The sequence below is a fragment of the Rattus rattus genome, chromosome 9 (assembly GCF_011064425.1).
Source record: "Rattus rattus isolate New Zealand chromosome 9, Rrattus_CSIRO_v1, whole genome shotgun sequence".
Taxonomy (NCBI): Eukaryota; Metazoa; Chordata; class Mammalia; order Rodentia; family Muridae; genus Rattus; species Rattus rattus.
The window spans coordinates 2352102-2369899 of NC_046162.1; the positions used below are offsets into that span (position 1 = coordinate 2352102).

Here is a 17798-nt window from a genome sequence, read left to right on the forward strand (position 1 = left end):
GCTGTGCAAGGTCCAGGACCAGGGGCTGCTATAGGCAGAATACTAAGGGACTAGCTGTCCCAACTGTCCATCCATCCACCCATCCATCCATTGCCCAAGGCATGATGGGTACTGTGAGTCTCCAGTGTTTACAGCAGCGGTTCTCAGTCTATAGGTAATGACCCCTTTTGGGGTCAAATGCCCCTTTTACAGGTGTTACCTGAAACCATCCTAAAACACAGATATTTACATTACAATTCATAACAATAGTAAAATTACAATTGTGAAGTAGCAACAGACTAATTTTGTAGTTGGGGTCACCACAGCATGTGGAGCTGTGTTAAAGGGCTGCAGCATTGCTGCAGGGCTCTACCTCAGGACAGAGCAGGATGTGGAGGCACCTGAAGCAGCTACCATCTGCTCACAGCAACCCATTCACCTCAAGGGAGCAAGTATGCTCAGCCCTTACAAGGAAGGAGCCTACTGAGGAACCTCTGCCAGGGCTTGTTCTTAGGGTGGCAGGAAGAGGTAGAATTCTGGGAGGGGGCTGTGTGACCGTGTAGGCTAGATAGCTAATGTGGCTTCTGAGTAGTCCAGGTTTGCCTACTAACATAGCAATCGCTCCCCTAAGGCTGGACAGTGACTAGACATTTGATCTCCTCAGAACCTTTCAGCTCTGGTGGATAGAAGCAACCAGGTGTGAGACTCTGCATCCCACCTCCAGAGCCTCCCCGCCGGTTCCAGAGCTGCGTAAATGAATACAAGAATATGGGTGCTGTGGGCTGTCTGAACTGTCTCAATACACCAGGGCAGTATTTGGACACAGTCTGGTGCTGACTGGTGCACTGGTCATAACAGGTCGTAACAGCCTTTCCTGTCTTCATGCACTGACATGCTAGGCCACCCCCTACTTCCTAGCGTTGCTGCCTCCAATCACATGTTCCCATATATAGTCAGGCTGTTGGCACACCATAAGTTTACATTCCAAAAGGCAAAGGCTGTCTCTGTCCAGCCTCTTGACGGCCATCAGTCCTGAGAATGTAAGTCCTCTGGAGACTTGTACAATTTTTTGCCCTCAAATCTCAAGTTTGTAGCCAATGTCATTGTGGCTTATTTTTATTTTCTCTTCTCCTTGGCCTGGACCTGAAGGAAATTTACACTTCATTCCAGTTCTCTGGGCCCAGCTTCTCAGTGGGATGTGTTCTAAGCAGGAGGGACTTGACAAGCAGTGTGAGGGGCCATCAACCCTCAGCCCAGACCAAGACTCTGAAGACACTTAAGTGGTTCTGCCACCATTGTTTCTGCCTGTGCCTCCCCCGAGAGGCAGAACTAGGGTGCAGCATCTCCTACACAGCACGTCAAAAATGAAGCATTTGACAGGGAGATCTCCCAAAGTCTCTGCTAAGAGAAAATCTGTTTCCCTCCTTAACCAAGCCGATTATCTTTGGATAGTTATTAAATGGCTAATTTCCAATGAGAACCAAGAAGCTGTTTTAAGAGTTCTCTAACTCCCAAGCTGATGAGATCCTTCTGCCTCGACTTTGTACAGCTGGTCCTGAATGACATGTGTGGTCACCTCAGAGAGGCCCTTGTACTAGTTCTGTCATTTAACTTTCCTGAGCTGGGTGGGGAAGAGGCCAGGGCCTTGATCCCTATCTGTGTGGGAGGGTAGGCAGGGGAGAGATGGAGTTAGGAGGGTCCTCTCTTGAGATATGAAGCTCCTGTGTGGCTGGTAAGAAGTCTCTCACCCAGTGGGTGACCTTTCTGCTGTCTCTTGCCTTGAGTCAGACCTTACATTGTTACTGTAGCTGCTGCATGCTCACCTAGTCCCCACCCCAGCCCAGTGCCACTGGGAACTTGAGCACACACACACACACACACACACACGCACACACACGCACACACATGCACACACATGCACACACATGTACGCACACACATGTACACACACACCCATAGATAAGAGGGGAGCATCACAAGTGTAGCCCAGCCTTGCTGGATCCCTACTTGCTAACTCAGGACAGGTCCAGCTGAGTGTAGGTTCTCCCAGAAAGCAGGCCCATGGCAGAGCCAGCTCCCTCTGTGGCCGTGTCTGCTTCTCTTCCAGGCGCCCGTTAGCTGATGAAGTGCAGATGTGATTCCTTTCCACAGTGTAACTCAGACAACAGGAAATTCTCAAGACTTGGACAGGGATGGGAGGGTGCTTACTTCTTGGAATTTATGCCAGATGCACAAATCCCAGAACTCTATGCCAGACTTGGAGCTGTCCCGTCCCTGGAGCGAACTTGTCAGGGAGTTGTACACAGAGAATGTCAGGAATCTTGTGGGAGTTGAGATGATCCTGGGCCAGAGGCAGCCACAGAAAATACAGTGTGCATTTGTAGAGAAGGCTGGCAGCCATTTCTCGGGCCCAGGCCCTCCCCATGTTTGGTGCACGGTGACCTCAGCCTGGTAAGAGAGGGCCTTTGCTGGCATTTAAGGAGGAGCCCTCCTCCCAAAATCTTCCTGCCTGGCACAGCCTCCAGCATTGGCTCCTCAGATCTGTTTGGTCCAGAGGCCTTTGTGAAAATAATGAGCATTTCAGTGATGTCACATACAGGGACAGGGAGGCCCAGCAACACCAAGACAAGTCTCAGTCTCCCATTCAACAAAAGGACCAGGCACTGGCTTTGTGCATGCCCTCCCGGTGGGCAAAGAAAATCCAGGGGACATACCAACTAGCTTTGTGTGCAGGCCAGCAACTGCACTCAGATTGTTTCCCAAACACTGGAAATGGATAAGATATACCCGTTGCCTTCTAAGCAGTGCAGAAGCAGAGGGGCTACCCGGGGAAGTAGAGGCAGCCAAGAGGCCATGTCATCCCCTCCATCCAGCCCCACACCAGACCTTAGAAAGCAGTGAGAGAAAACTATTTCTTTTGGTTTGGCTTCATTTTCTTGAGCCTCACCATGTAGCCCTGGCTGTCCTGAAATTTACTATGTAGACGAGGCTGGCCTCGAACTCACAGAGATTCACTTGCCTCTGCCCTGAGTGCTGGGATCAAAGGTGTGTATCGATATGCCCAGTTTTGTAAACACTTTTTTAAGAACATAAGCACACAAACTAATTAGAAACAGATTTTTTTTTTTTTGGGTTTGTGTTTGTTTTTTTGTTTTTCTGAGATAGGATTTCTCTGTGTAACAGCCCTGGCTGTCCTGGAACTTGCTCTGTGGATCAGACTGGCCTCCAACTCAGATCTGCCTGCTTCTGCCTCCTGAGAGCTAGGACTAAAGGTGTGCCCCACCACCATCCAGCTCAGGACGATTTTTTTGTTGTTGTTGTTCTTTTTTTTTCAGAGCTGGGGACCAAACCCAGGGCCTTGCGCTTCCTAGGCAAGCGCTCTACCACTGAGCTAAATCCCCAACTCCGAATGTTTTTTAAAGAGTTCATACACAGCTACCATCTTGCTGTAGACACAACTGCACATGCCGTGCACACTCAGCTATCCCAGCTGCCTTGGGACGGCACTGGCAGACCCTTGTCTGTTCTGAAAGTTCTGTGTCGCTCGCTGGAGTTGTGCCAGTGAGAACCAAGCATTTCTTTTGAGATTCCAAACTTACCAGTTGATGACATCTCTAGGAAATGTTCCACAGGGTTTGTGGGTATCCCACAGGATCCAACGTGCGGCCTGGAGCTCCCTGTGAGAGACCAAATGGAAGGGTAGTAGGGAGTTGGCCTTTAAAGAGTGGGACTTACTGCCTGAGGCCCTAGATGACCAGCCTCTAGCACTACGTGCTGTATGGTCATGGTTGCTGCCGGATGCTGCCCCATCTCGGGTGGTGTAGCATTGAGCAGGTTTTTGCCACATGTGCTGCCTTACAGTCACCATGAGTCATTTGAATTCCAAAGCCAAAAGCACAAGGACAGTGAGTCCTGCTGCTACAGCAATAAATCAGAAAGGTGACTGGCACCCCTTAGAGGTCTTCAGCCCAGCTCCCATGTCACCGCCTCCAGAACAGCTCTTACGTGTCCTCGAAATTGCAGGCCAGAATGTAAGAAGCCTCAGGAGAGGCTGAGAACCCTGCAGTGGGGGAGGGCTGGAGCCCTCCACAGCTGACCGGATTCGGGCTGGGATTTAGGGGTGCATGCTTCCCTATCTCCTAGCCTGGCACCTCAACCCCGTGTTGCTGTCATGTAACTCTGGTCAGACCTCACCCCCAACAAGCAATAGCCACCAGGTGCGTCACTACTAAAATGTATACACGCTTGCCATCCTGTTACTTGATATACATATTTATGGAGCCAGTCAGAGTTCCTGCAGGACCCAGACAGGTCAAAATTACCTGTGGACAGAATATGCTGGCTTGAAAGAAAGGACACCTGGATGTGTAAAATTTCAACCACAGACACCCACAGACACCCACATACACCATGGTGGCCACCCCTACTCTACCCAGTGCCTGAGCTAACATGGTGCTTTCCCTCCACTTCTGTTCAAATCAGGGAATCTAAGATGTGGGTCGTCAATGGGTCATCTAGCTGCCCGCAGTCCTACTTAGCCCAACAGGTAGAGATTCCTCTTCCCCATCCTTCTTCCTGGCAGGTCATTAGGAAAATGTTCACGACGATTGTATATATCCCCACTCTTCAGAACAGAAGCTAGCCTTGTGTGGGCAGCTGCCCTCCAAGTTCCTTAGTTCTGTGACATCCGCGTGGCTATGAAAGGACAGACCTGGCGTGGCCCACTTCCTAGGAGGAGGCTGCTGCTCTAGCCAGGCTTTATCTGAGGGGGAGCCACTAATGTGATGAGAGGGGTTGAGGTAAATGCTTCTACTTGGATGCTCCTGTCTGCATCTGCATCCCCTAAGGCCTCATGGCTGACTGCTCTTCGTGGTTTGCAGTGTGTGTGTGTGTGTGTGTGTGTGTGTGTGTGTGTGTGTTGGTGTGTGTTGGTGTGTGTTGGTGTGTCCGTTGGCAGGGACAAGAGAAGTTAGCTTAGCTGCAGGTGTGTGTTCGTGCTGTGCTGTAGCACTGCTGTGATCTTACAGTTCGCAGAGCCTAATCCTGTTAGTTAGCCTTAGCAGAGGGGACTGTGTAGAGAGTAAACTGACTCCCTCTTCCACCTCTCTACTCAGTATTTGCCCTGAGTTATATCTTTACTAAAGGCTTTTATGTCTGAGGCAGGGGCTTTCCAAGAAGATCCAGGCTCACAGTGGACTACCTCAAAATGAGGGACAAGGAAGAGTCACTGCCCAGCCACACATCAGAAGCTTGCCCTGCTCCAGACCCCTAGATTGAGTTGGGGTTGTGGGCTTCCCAGCCCCCACCTTCCGAAACACCAACATGTGACTGTCTAGAAGTGATGGAAGGCTGCCATGGCCCCTTCTTCCTGTAGGGTTCCCAACACTGGGAGTAGTTTAGGAAAGTTCCATAGAGTCTTGCTCAGTTGTGAGCAAGGGGTTCTGTCTTTGACCTGACTCATTGTGCTCTCAAAATGAAGAAAGCCATTGTCACTAAGCAGACAAAGTAACAGAGGTAGGTACAGAAGATTGTCTGTTCCCTTCTTCCTCCCCAGAGGCCTTCAAGATCAAGGACACCATGTAAGACATGCCACGGGGAGAAGACTCAGGGTACCTCTCTCTCCTTCCTTATTTTTAAGCAATAGGCATGTGGTGCCTGGTCTTCGGTCTTACCGTGAAGGCTGCCATGTAGGGTCCCCTGCTTGGTGTCAGCTTCTGGACACCCTAAGCCCTGGGTTGGAAGCTAACAGAGCCTCCTATCCTCTGTCTACAGTGAGACCGTCTGGGAGAACATGGCACGCATGTGTGTGAAGACTCAGAGGCTGGATGTTGCCAAGGTGTGCCTAGGGAACATGGGCCATGCCCGGGGGGCCCGAGCACTGCGGGAAGCTGAGCGGGAACCAGAACTAGAAGCCAGAGTGGCCATGTTGGCCATACAGCTGGGCATGCTGGTGAGTAGTCCCAGTTTCAGACAGACATCACCAGGAGACAGAGAGGGAGGTTTGCTGCATTGCCAAACTGAGCCTGCAGTAAGAAGGGCAGAAATGGCTAAGCATAGACTTCCTCAGCTGTCCAGAAACATGGGACCAAGGAGATGGAGGTGAGGGGCTGGCAAGTAAATAGGCAGTCTGGCTACTGCCCTCGCCCCTGCAGAAGAGAGACAGGGTATTCCAGTCAGGTGTCTAGCTACAAACAGAAGCCCCTCAGAATAGTCCAAACCATCAGCTTGGTTTTCTAAGACCTCTGGTCTCATCTGGACTACCTCCTCCCTCCTTCAGTCTCAGCTCACCACATACTTGCTTTCCCAGAAGACAGATCCTGACACCCTCCCCACAGTCAGAGCCTGCAGCCTTGAATTAGTGTGCCCACAGATACAAGGACAGACCTCTGAGCAGGGAGTTGTGGGGGGCAGGTATTACACCCACACTTTTGCACAGTAGGAGCAACCCCAAAAGACGTCCTTATTTGCAGGGAAGCACAGGAGTTCTGTAGGAGCCCACCAGAGGCCAGCTAGGCTGTAGCAAGGTTAGACATTCCCTTGGCGGTGTACAGGTCTTATTATTAACAGGTGACTGGAGTGTCACTGGGATATGCATTGCCTTTCTTGACTGTGCAGCTCTGTGTGTGGTGTCCATGTGCATCTCAAGCGTGTGTTCTCAAGGCATGCTGGGCTTCTTGGTTATGAGCTTGTTGGAACAGCTACTGTCCCGTTCTGTGACATGAACTTCACAGCAGAGTTACTCTCTGACAGCCCCCTGTGACCATCACCCTTTCTCCTAGAATGATCTAAAACATCGTCACTGTGACTGATGAGTGACCTCTCTTTACCCCTCAGGAGGAGGCTGAACAACTGTATAAGAAGTGCAAACGCTACGACCTCCTAAACAAGTTCTACCAGGCCTCAGACCAGTGGCAGAAAGCTGTGGAGGTCGCGGAGCTCCACGACCGAGTCCACCTGCGCACCACCTACTACAACTATGCCAAGCACCTGGAGGCCAGCGCTGACTGCGGCCTGGCCCTCAGCTAGTGAGTGGGGCACGGGCAGGGCATGTGGGCATCGGCCCCCAGGTGATGTTAGGCAGCCCTGATAGTTCTAAAGGAAGATTTACCTCAGGATGGCCTGTGTGAGCTTCCATAGGAACTGTCCAGGAGCCTGGTCCTGTGGTGGTAGGAGGGAATGTTTGACCCTGTGTGTGTGTGTCAGTGTGGTACATACCAGGCTTGGGGAACCCTGAGGAAAAATGTGCTACAGGGAACCCTTTCCAAAGCTGGGGTGAGCTGTGCTTAGTCATGTTCATGCTCTAGAATTTTAATGATCAGCTCTGAGGTATGGCTATCACTCTGGTTCACATAGCCCATACAACAGGGCTGCGGGCCAGGTGTAGTGCTCCCAGCCTGCTGCCTGTACTCCATGATGGAGTCCCTGATCATGAAGCAAAGGAACAATTCCTTCTTCCACAGCTATGAGAAGTCAGACACCCACCGTTTTGAGGTACCTAGGATGCTCTCAGAAGACCTGCAGTCACTGGAGCTGTACATCAATAGGATGAAGGACAAGTAAGTGTCCCCACAGGGACAGCCCCGCCCAGTTGCGCAGGTTCGCCATGAGGCCCTGTGGGGCGTTCTTCCACGTCAGAGTGGGGAGCGTGCACCGGATCCGAGCACTGGTCCTGGATCAGAGAGACTCCAGATCTGTCCAGTTTCATGCTGCGGAGGTGCAGGGTGTCAGTTCCAGTGGGAGTGAGACCCTGAGCTCCAAGGGTTATCACACAGGACCCTGTGGAGATGGTGGGCCCAGTACCTGGAGAGCCAGGCAGAGATGGACACCGCGTTGCGCTACTACGAGCTGGCCCAGGACTACTTCTCCCTGGTCCGTATTCACTGCTTCCAGGGCAACATTCAGAAGGTGAGAGCAAGTGGGGAGGTAGAGTACTCGCCTGGTGTGCACGAGGCCCTCGGTTGGATTCCCTGCATCTGTGTGTGTGTGTGTGCGTTTGCGTGTGTGTGCGCACGTGTGTGTATGTATGTGCATGTGTGTCTGCGTGTGTGTGCATGTTTGTATGTGTGTGTGTGTGCACGCATGTGTATGTGTGTGCGTGTGTGTGTCTGTGTGTGCGTGCGTGTGTGTGTGTGTGTGTGTGTGTGTGTGTGTGTGTGTGTGTGTGTGTGTGTGTACAATTTTAAGAGAAAAGACAAGTTAGGGGGTGGAGGCAGTTTAAGAGAACTTTCTGCCTTTGCCGAGGACAGAGTTGAGTTCCCAGCACCTATGTGGAACAACTCACGCCCACGCATTAGCTCTGGCTCCAGGGGATGTGGTGCCTTCTGGCCTCCACAGGCACTGATTCCTATGTTCAAACACATACACATAACAAGAAGGTATTTTTCAAATATCTTGTCAGTTTATCCTGTGGACTAGGCCTGTTTGAATGGACTGAGGATGCTGGACAGAGATAAGACCTGGGTGCTGTGGGTCTTTGTAGGCTGCTGAAATAGCCAACGAGACTGGAGACTGGGCTGCATCCTACCACCTTGCCCGGCAGTACGAGAGCCAGGATGAGGTAAAACAGGCAGTGCACTTCTACACACGGGCACAGGCTTTCAACAACGCCATTCGCCTGTGCAAGGTATGTGGTTCCTCCTGGCACGAGGCAGACAATGCTCTGCTGTGCTGTATCCTGCGCTAATTGGTCCCGGAAACTTCACTGGGCAACAACAAGGTGAGGAAATAGCAGGCACACATACAGGACAGCTGGGACTGGGTGAGCTGTGCTCACTCTGTTGGAGAGCCTCCGCTAGCAACCCAGAAACTCAGTGTGTTTATTAGGGACAGCGGGAGGAGGAGGGGTTAGCCGGACTTGGTAAGAGCTCTCTGTAGGGGAGCAGTCTTGGGCTGTAACACCTGGGAGGAGGAAACTGCAGCCAACACTTTCTGTGCACGCCATCAACATTACACAGACCATAAAAAGGCTTTGCTGTTTCTATGGGTCTGAGGCCTTGGGTTCCTTGTCATGACTATGCCCAGTGTCAACGCACATTCACGCAGGGCTCCTCCGTTCCCCACACTGCTGCTGATTTCAGTGTCAAACACAGGTTGAGAGGCTTGCACTGTGAATACTTCCACCCACTGCTGGCTTCCAGGTCACTTCTGGTTCTTCTTGCCCCTCCTTTCCCTGCTTCCTCCACTGCTGTCATTCAAATCCGGGGCTCCCAAGCCAGTGGTAAGGTGCACATAGCCTTGCAAATAGAGACTCATCAAAAGCTCTTGGACATTTTTGTGAATGCCGCTTCAGGTCTTGTTTCTGGAGTTATGCCTACTCTCAGGGTATGTGTTGTAATACTCTGTAAAATACAACAAATAAGTATCTAAATGCGCTGGTACACAGACTGACCTAGTAAGGCCTCATGCTTCTTAAAACCTCAGCTGGCACAGATCTGTTGGCAGTACCGACATACAGCCGAATTCACAAATGTAAATAGGGTTGGGCATGCCAGCCAGAACTGCTGCAGAACCACACCTTCCTCCCTGCAGGAGAATGGCTTAGATGACCAACTCATGAACTTGGCCCTCTTGAGCTCCCCTGAGGACATGATTGAGGCAGCCCGGTATTACGAGGAGAAGGGCGAGCAGATGGACAGGGCTGTCATGCTGTATCACAAGGTGAGTGCTTGGCCTCCACTGGGGACCTGCAGAGACTAGAGACACCTACCTTCATGGAGCTCCAGGAAGCCTGGTTAGATGAACTCAAGCAGCAGCTAAGTCTCTACCCCTGCCCATAGGCTGGACACTTCTCCAAGGCCCTGGAGCTGGCCTTCACCACCCAGCAGTTTGCAGCCCTACAACTCATAGCAGAGGACCTGGATGAGAAGTCAGATCCTGCTCTCCTGGCCCGCTGCTCAGACTTCTGCATTGAGCATAGACAGTTTGAAAAGGCCGTGGAGCTTCTGCTGGCTGCCAAGAAGGTACAGGGACGGTGGGAGCTCTGTGGGGGTGGGGGGTGTGATTCTATCTCTCTTTGGTTATAAAGTCTCAAGAAAACTATGGCTGCAACTTGGGCTGGAAGTCAAGGGGATCCCACCAGTTCACCCAGCATAGTACATCAACACTGCTGCTGTGAGAGCAGCCTTGCCACCACCCCACATCTTCAGTTCTAACTAGGCAGCAGATGTTCTGTGTTGGGGACTTGTTTGGTTTTTGAGATAGGGTCTTTCAAGCTAGCCTCAAAATCCTAGGCTCAAGTCATCCTCCTGCCTGAGCCTCTGAAGTAGCTAGAACTGTATGCATATGACACCATGCCCAATATATGGGGTGAGGGGTTGGTTGGTATTATTTGAATTTTGAGATAGTGTTTATTTCTAAAACCTAGAGACATGGCCTTGAATTCACCATGTATCTCAAGCTGGCTCTAACTCACGTTCTGGCCTCACCCTCCCAAGTACTAGGACCACGGGCATGCTCCTGACTTTGAGGTATATGTTTTTTTAATGAAAACATATACACTGTTGGGGTTTTTCCCCCACAACAAATACATTATTCTTCTGGTATCTGGATTGAATAGCATGAGGAGAAGTAACATGTCTGAGTCTGAGTCTGTCACATAAAAAGGACCAAGCTAAGGTCTGACTCAGCCACAGGCAGTAGCCAGCATGGAGTCAGGGCCCAGCTTCCTCTGAAGGGGTGGCAGATGCGAAGGGAAACTCAGGCCCTCTCAGCAGCTCAGTCACAGCCTGCCTTTGTTCTCTTGCGCTCTCGCAGTACCACGAGGCTCTGCAGCTGTGCCTAGAGCAGAACATGACCATCACTGAGGAGATGGCCGAGAAGATGACTGTGTCCAAGGACTCGAAGGACCTGTCCGAGGAGTCACGGCGTGAGCTGCTAGAACAGATTGCAAACTGCTGTATGCGCCAGGGCAACTATCACCTGGCTACCAAGAAGTACACACAGGCTGGGAACAAGCTGAAGGTAAGTCTGTCTGGGCCAGGTTATCTCATCTGGCCGTATGCTGTGTGTACGTCTGGGCAGCCTGGGCAGGGAGCAGCCTTCCTAGCTAGGATGTTGAAGGATTGTGAGTGGGACCCATAAAGGCTGCTTATTAGTGGACCTAGACTGATAGCATTGGGACCCATTAGCAGACTGGAATGGCACTTTCCTGGAGTTTTCAAAACCTAACCTTCTCAACTAAGCCCTGACCCTTTCTTTGTCTAGGCCATGAGAGCCCTGCTCAAATCTGGAGACACAGAGAAAATTGTGTTCTTTGCGGGTGTCTCAAGACAGAAGGAAATCTACATCATGGCTGCCAATTACCTACAGTCCTTGGACTGGCGGAAGGAGCCAGAGATTATGAAGAATATCATTAGCTTCTACACAAAAGGGCGGGCCTTGGACCTCCTGGCTGGCTTCTATGATGCCTGCGCCCAGGTATAGGCCTGCTATAGGGTTCTAGCAGGATTTCAGGGTCCCAGCAGAGCCCCATAGGTCCTCATGGGTCTCTTTGGTCCAGGTGGAGATTGACGAATACCAGAACTATGACAAGGCCCATGGAGCACTGACTGAGGCCTATAAGTGCCTGTCCAAAGCCAAGGCCAAGAACCCTCTGGACCAGGAGACCAAGCTAGCCCAGCTACAGAGCAAGATGACACTAGTGAAGAGGTTCATCCAGGCCCGAAGGTATGTCCCCTAAAGGAACAGGTCAGCAGGGTAATGGCAAGCTAGCCTGGGAAGCCTTCTCATGCCCTCCAGGCCCCCTCTATTTATACCCCAAGATTCTGCACTCCCCTTCAGGGTGGCCAAGAGACCAGACCAAGCTTGTGTTTGCCACAGATATTCCTCAGGTAATTCTTGGACAGCTAGGTAGGATTCACTGTGGCCTGTTTGATCTTGGGAGGACTAGTCCACAGAAGGTAAGATGAAGATTGAGTACAAGTCAGGAGATGCGTCTAAGACCTGGTCAGGGCTGTCTTGTGATCTTTCTGTTGCTATGAGGAGACAACATGACCAAGGCAACTTATGAAAGAATTTAATTGAGGAGTTGCTTAAAGTTTCAGAGTTAGTCCATGACCATCAAGGCCCAGAACGTGGCAGACAGGCATGGTGCTGGAGCAGGGGCTGAGAGTTCGCATTTATCCTCACGTTGTAGGCCGAGAGTCTGGACCTGGCGTGGGCTTTCAAAACCTCAAAGCAGCTACACACATCCTCCAACCAGGCCACACCTCCTAAGCCTTCCCAAACACTTCTACCAATGAGACAAAGCGTTTAAATATATGAGTCTATGGGGGCCATTCTCAGGGCACTACAGGGGCCAAGCAGAGATTTCCCAAATAAGAGGCCATTCACTGTACAGGAGACTGTAGGGACTCTGGAATCACAGTAGTCACCTCTCTTGTGTGTGGAGGAGTGGCACATTGTCTCCATTTTCAGTTAGTGGCCACAAATATAGTTTTGTCCTGATACTCTTGGTTCTTATCAGATAATTCAGCTTTCCAGAGAGCCACTGGTCACTATGACATTAGTAAGCGTCTTTGAGCTCAGCTTCTGCCCAGAGAAGTATTTTTCTTATTTGAAATATCCATCAGAGGGTTGGGGATTTAGCTCAGTGGTAGAGCGCTTGCCTAGCAAGTGCAAGGCCCTGGGTTCGGTCCCCAGCCCGGAAAAAAAAAAAAGAGAAATCCATCAGAAGTTTCAAAAGCATTTTAAACATGTACACAGTGGGCTGTTCTTGGAGAGTCACGGGGCCAGGCGGAGTCAAGACTGCTTCGATGGTCGGCCCAGCCTGAGATGCAGGAGGCAGGGGAGGAACACTAGCAGGAAGTGGTCATCAGCCCAAGGCAGAGTGCGAGAATGCAGGAGAGAGGGTGTAGGGACGCAATGAGCAGCTCCAGAAGAGCCGGGTTGGAGAGAGGGTCAGGGGCCTGCTAGAAGCAGCTGAGTCCACACGGTAGACTCTGTAGGGGCCAGGCAGCTCACGGCTCCAAGTCACCCACCCCCCGTCACCATTGTACGCAGTTGTCCACAGACCCCCGTGTCTAGGCACGTGCACACCTCTGACAGGAAGGCTCTTTTCTGACTGCCATGCTCAAGATGGCACACCTTTCTCCATATGCGTCCTCCCATTTGCTCTTTCTCAACAGATCTTGGTATCAAAACACAAGACCCAGCACCAAAGATGCTGAGTGAATGTTAACAGAATTATAGTTGGACAGATTAAGGAATTAACATAGTTGATGGAAACTATCTACACGCACACGCACACGCACACACACGCACACACACACACCACCTGGCTGTTCCATAAAGTTGCTCCTGCAGAACAGGTACCCACACCAGCTCCTGGTGTGTAGTAAGTGTTGTGGGTCAGGCTCAGACCTTGTCTACCATCTTCTTAGGACATACACAGAGGACCCCAAAGAGTCCATCAGGCAGTGCGAGCTGCTCCTAGAAGAGCCAGACCTGGACAGCACCATTCGTGTCGGGGACGTCTATGGCTTCCTGGTGGAGCACCATGTGCAGATGGAGGAATACCAGATGGTAAGGCTCATCCACTTCCTGGTGCTCCAGAGCACAGACCTGGTTGTTGAGACTCACTGTGTCCTTTGAGGTGACAAACTAACTGTTCTAGTTTGCTTTCTATTGCTTTGATAAACACCATGACCAAAAGCAACTTGGGTCAGAAAGGGTTTATTTGACCTTACAATTCCTAGGTTACGTCTACCACCGAGGGGAGTGAGGGCAGGGGCCTGGGTGAGCAGACGCCATACAGCACGCTGCTTATTGGCTTGTTCCTCATAGTGTGCTTCGTAGACCACCCAGGACTACTTTCCAGGGCAGGGAGGCACAGGGCGTGGGGCAATACCGCCCAACAGGCTGGGCCCTCCTATCTCAATCATTGTTAATTGAGAAAATTCAGGGCCGGAGAGAGAGATCAGTGGTTCAGACACAGTTACTTTTGCAGTAGATTCCGTTCAGGTCCCACACCCACACAGTGGCTCATCGCCATCCGTATGTAACCCCAGTTCCAGGGAATCTGACGTCTTCATCTGCCTTTCCCAGGTACAGGCCACACACATGGTACACATACACATATGCAAAACACCTATAAATCTTTGAAAATAAATTTAAAAAGAAATTGCCCCACAGATTTGCCTATAAATTAATGTTCTGGGGGCATTTTCTCAATGGAGGTTCTCTTCCAAGGTGACCCTAGCTATGTCAAGCTGACAAAAACTGAACCAGCACATTGGCTTTGCTCATCCTTGGGAGTGTCTACCAGCTACAAATCTACCAGCCCCATGTCTACCAGCCCCACGTCTACCAGCCCCGTGTCTACCATCCCCATGTCTACCATCCCCATGTCTACCATCCCCATGTCTTATTAACCAGGCTTTCTTGTTGCTAAGATAGGGTGTCATGTAGTCCAGGCTAGCCTTGAACTATATAACTGTTCCTCCTCCTTCCTATACTCACCCAGTACTGAGATTATAGGTATGACCACCGTGCTGCCTGTGCAGCACTGGAACCTACCTGACCCAGTGCTTCATTTAAGCTGGGCACCCTACTCTACCCAGTGAGCTACATCCCCAGCCAGCTTTCATTTTACCAATAAATAAATAATAACAATGTCCTATGTGGACGTGATATTTGACAGCATTTGGATGACGATCTTTCACTAGCCATCTCCCATAGCTGTCTGATGTTCTAGACTAGTTCTCTCCCACTATGGCTGTGACGTATTCATGGTGACTCATGTTCTAGACAAGTCGTGTCTCCCTGTGGCTGATGCTGAGCATCTCATAGGCGTACGTCACTTGTCTCTGTGAGGTGTTCCAGATGTTCCCATCATCCTACTTGTTCATGGTTTTTCATTTCCTAAATACAATTCCTGTATCAGACACAATCTGATTTTCTTCCATCCTCTTTCTTTTTCTTTCTTTCTTTCTTTTTTTCCTTCCTTTCTTCTTCTCTTCCTTCCTTCCTTTTTTCTCTTTCCAGAATTCCATCTGCTTGCATCTCTTGGAGTTGTAGCCAAAATCTGCTTCCTTTTACAGCTCTGCTCAGCCTTTCCTTGCCTTAAGTACTACTCTGATGCTGAGCCCACCCAAAATCTCACCTCAAACTTGCTCATGTGATCCGAGTCTGACTTGGCATCTTGCAGACTGGCCACACAGTGCCTTTCAGCCCGCAGTCTCCTCCTCACCTTTGCTTGTGCTCCTTCTCCCTCTAATGCTGCTGCTGCTGCTGCTGCTGACTTCCAGCTTCTGCCGTCCTTGGTGTGTAATAAGTTTGTCCTTTGCCCTTGTGTCCCATGTGTCCACCAGCAGCTAAGCAATATGTACGGCAGCATTTTCCATCCCTTTGGGCTCTCGTTCATTTGGTTCCCGGCCCTGGGGTTTATGGTTTGATGTCAGAACCAGCCGAGCAGCACACTGTAGCCTTGTTTCTTTTCTATGACCCTACAGTCATCTTGCTATTATATCTGTCCAATAAAACCAGTCTAAGAGTTTTGTCATACTTATGCTGAGATCTAGCCAGTTATGCTGGCATAGGTCTATAGTCCTAGCACTCAGGAGGCTGAAGCAGGGAGATTACTACAAGTTCAAGGCCAGTCTAGTGTACCAAGTTCCAGGTCAGCCAGGGCTACACAGTTAAACGCTCTTTAAAAAAAAAAAAAAAATAGAAGGAGCTAGAAATAATATGTATTCATTACTCTGTTTAAATTTTCTTTTCTTTTTTCCGGAGCTGGGGACTGAACCCAGGGCCTTGTGCTTGCTAGGCTAGCGCTCTACCATTGAGCTAAATCCCCAACCCTTGTTTAAATTTTTTAAAGCTGCTATGAATTTTGTTCTGATCTTGAATTGATATGCCCTTCTAGGGGTAAGCCGTGGAAACCACTTAGGTCCTCTTGGCCTCCCCATTGAGTGCAGTGCACCTTGCCGATGAACATGTATGTACAGTATAGGGAGGTACAGATGAACATGTATGTACAGTATAGGGAGGTATAAGTATGCTGCTCTACAGGAAGCTGGGTCTGCCCGGCCCAGCCCCCTACCCTCTAAGCAAGTCCTCTGCAAAGCCAAAGGAATCCCAAGGAAACCCACTAATGGTTCCACAGTTTGTAGGCCCAAGATCAGGGACTACTCAAGCAGGAGACAAAGTAATTATAGACCAAGTAAACCAGGTTAAACCAGATACTTGACCAAATGAAACAAGAAGCAGAGGACCTAGGTGAGACCCTGCATATATGTTATGGCTAAGCAGCTTGGTGTGCTTGTGGGAATCCTAACAGTAGGAGCCGGGGATGTCCCTGAGTCTTTCCCCTAGGACCCTGTTCCTCCTGCTGGGTTGCCTCATCCGGCTGTGATGTGTTGATGGTGTGTACCTGGTATTATTGTAGCTTGTTATGCCATATTCGGTTGCTATCCCTGGGAGGCCTGCTCTTTTCTGAGGGAAAGCAGAGGGGGTGAGTCTGGGGGAGAGGAGGGGGATGGAGAAGAGACCGGGGAAGGGGAGGGAAGAGGAACTGCAATCAGGAAGTAACATAGGAAGGAAGGAAGGAGGGAAGGAGGGAAGGAAGGAAGGAAGGAAGGAAGGAAGGAAGGAAGGAAGGACGCCATTAGCAGCCTGACCTCAGTTCAGCCAAGCACATGCCCCAGAATGGGTGTGAGATCCACACCATTCCTTTGCCAAGTGCCCAGGGGCATACGCGGTAAGCAGACTCCAGAGAGAAAGCAGCCCTAGTACTCAAGCCAGACTCTTGTGTCCTGGCTATAAGGACCGTCCCTCAGGACTGCTGGTTCTAAACTGTTCAGTTTAGGGTTGCCACTCAGAGCCTGAAATGTGACGGCTTCCCGCACAGGAGTCCCTTACAGATACTCAAGACCCCTAGACCAGAGACTCCAAGTGCCTTTTGAAGTGAAGGCTTTCCTCTTACCTGGTAAGGAAACCTTCTTACCATGAAGGAACGGCATCCTGCCCTTGTTTTCACATGAACTACAGAAGTAACTGGTGGTCACTCTATTGGGCTTCAAGTAACTACTGTTCCTTCTGCTCTAGGCCTATAAGTATCTCGAGGAGATGAGGAAAAGACTTCCTTCTGCCAACATGTCCTACTATGTGGACCAGCGCACTGTGGACACTGTGCACCAGGGTCTGGGCCTCCCTCCATCTCGCATCATGCCTGAGCGGGTCCGCCACAACAGCATGGAGGACCACAAGGAGGTGTACGAGGAGGTGATAGAAGAGGTGGACAATGACCCCTGATAGGCCCAGGTCCCTAGGACAGGCCAGCAGCCTGCCGCTAGTCATCTGAAAGGCAGCTCTGTCTGTCTGTCTGTTGCTATCGTTTTAAATTCTGAATTGTAAGCAGAGCAGTGGGCCATGGAGTCCAGCCACTGCAGGCCAAGCCTTCTGGATTTGCCTCAGTTTTGTTCTTAGAAGGAAGACTGCAGGTGTTTTTAAGTCGTTCCTCCTACACTCCTGCCTCTGGGTGCTTGGCAGCCCCTGTGGGCTTTACTTCCTTTTAAAAGAAGTAGTTTCTCCCCCCACCCCCCATGGTTTCTCAACAACAGTCAGAAACTTCTAGAACTTTGTGTCACAAGCTGCACTTGGTGGCTAGGGACTCTTGTTACTGTTAACTATGCCTGGAGTTGGCTATGTGATGGTCTCCAGCAGATCCCAGTGCCCCTGAGACCACAGCAAGGACCACCCGGGGCAGGTCTGAGCCCTTTGTCATCAAATAGGGACTGGGATACCAGGCACCATCCATGGCTGTTCACATTCCACGACTCCCAAATAAAGTCTGTTTTCTCAGAGTCGGTTCTCTCCAATGA

At 50.6% G+C, this 17798-nt stretch overlaps 1 protein-coding gene across 2 annotated transcripts in view; it reads left to right on the forward strand.

Annotated features, from left to right (window-relative positions):
- The window catches only part of Ift140 (intraflagellar transport 140), a 77176-nt gene extending 59396 nt beyond the window's left edge, over positions 1-17780 (forward strand). For both annotated transcript variants that reach the window (XM_032914329.1, XM_032914328.1), the window contains 12 exons: positions 5752-5929; positions 6814-7004; positions 7440-7535; positions 7752-7884; positions 8459-8602; positions 9508-9636; positions 9756-9938; positions 10732-10938; positions 11182-11394; positions 11477-11643; positions 13359-13500; positions 17023-17780. In XM_032914329.1, the coding sequence (XP_032770220.1) occupies positions 5752-5929; positions 6814-7004; positions 7440-7535; positions 7752-7884; positions 8459-8602; positions 9508-9636; positions 9756-9938; positions 10732-10938; positions 11182-11394; positions 11477-11643; positions 13359-13500; positions 17023-17229 (1990 nt within the window). In that variant the 3' untranslated portion in view covers positions 17230-17780. The remainder of the gene's footprint in view (positions 1-5751; positions 5930-6813; positions 7005-7439; positions 7536-7751; positions 7885-8458; positions 8603-9507; positions 9637-9755; positions 9939-10731; positions 10939-11181; positions 11395-11476; positions 11644-13358; positions 13501-17022) is intronic.
- Positions 17781-17798: the final 18 nt, after the last annotated feature.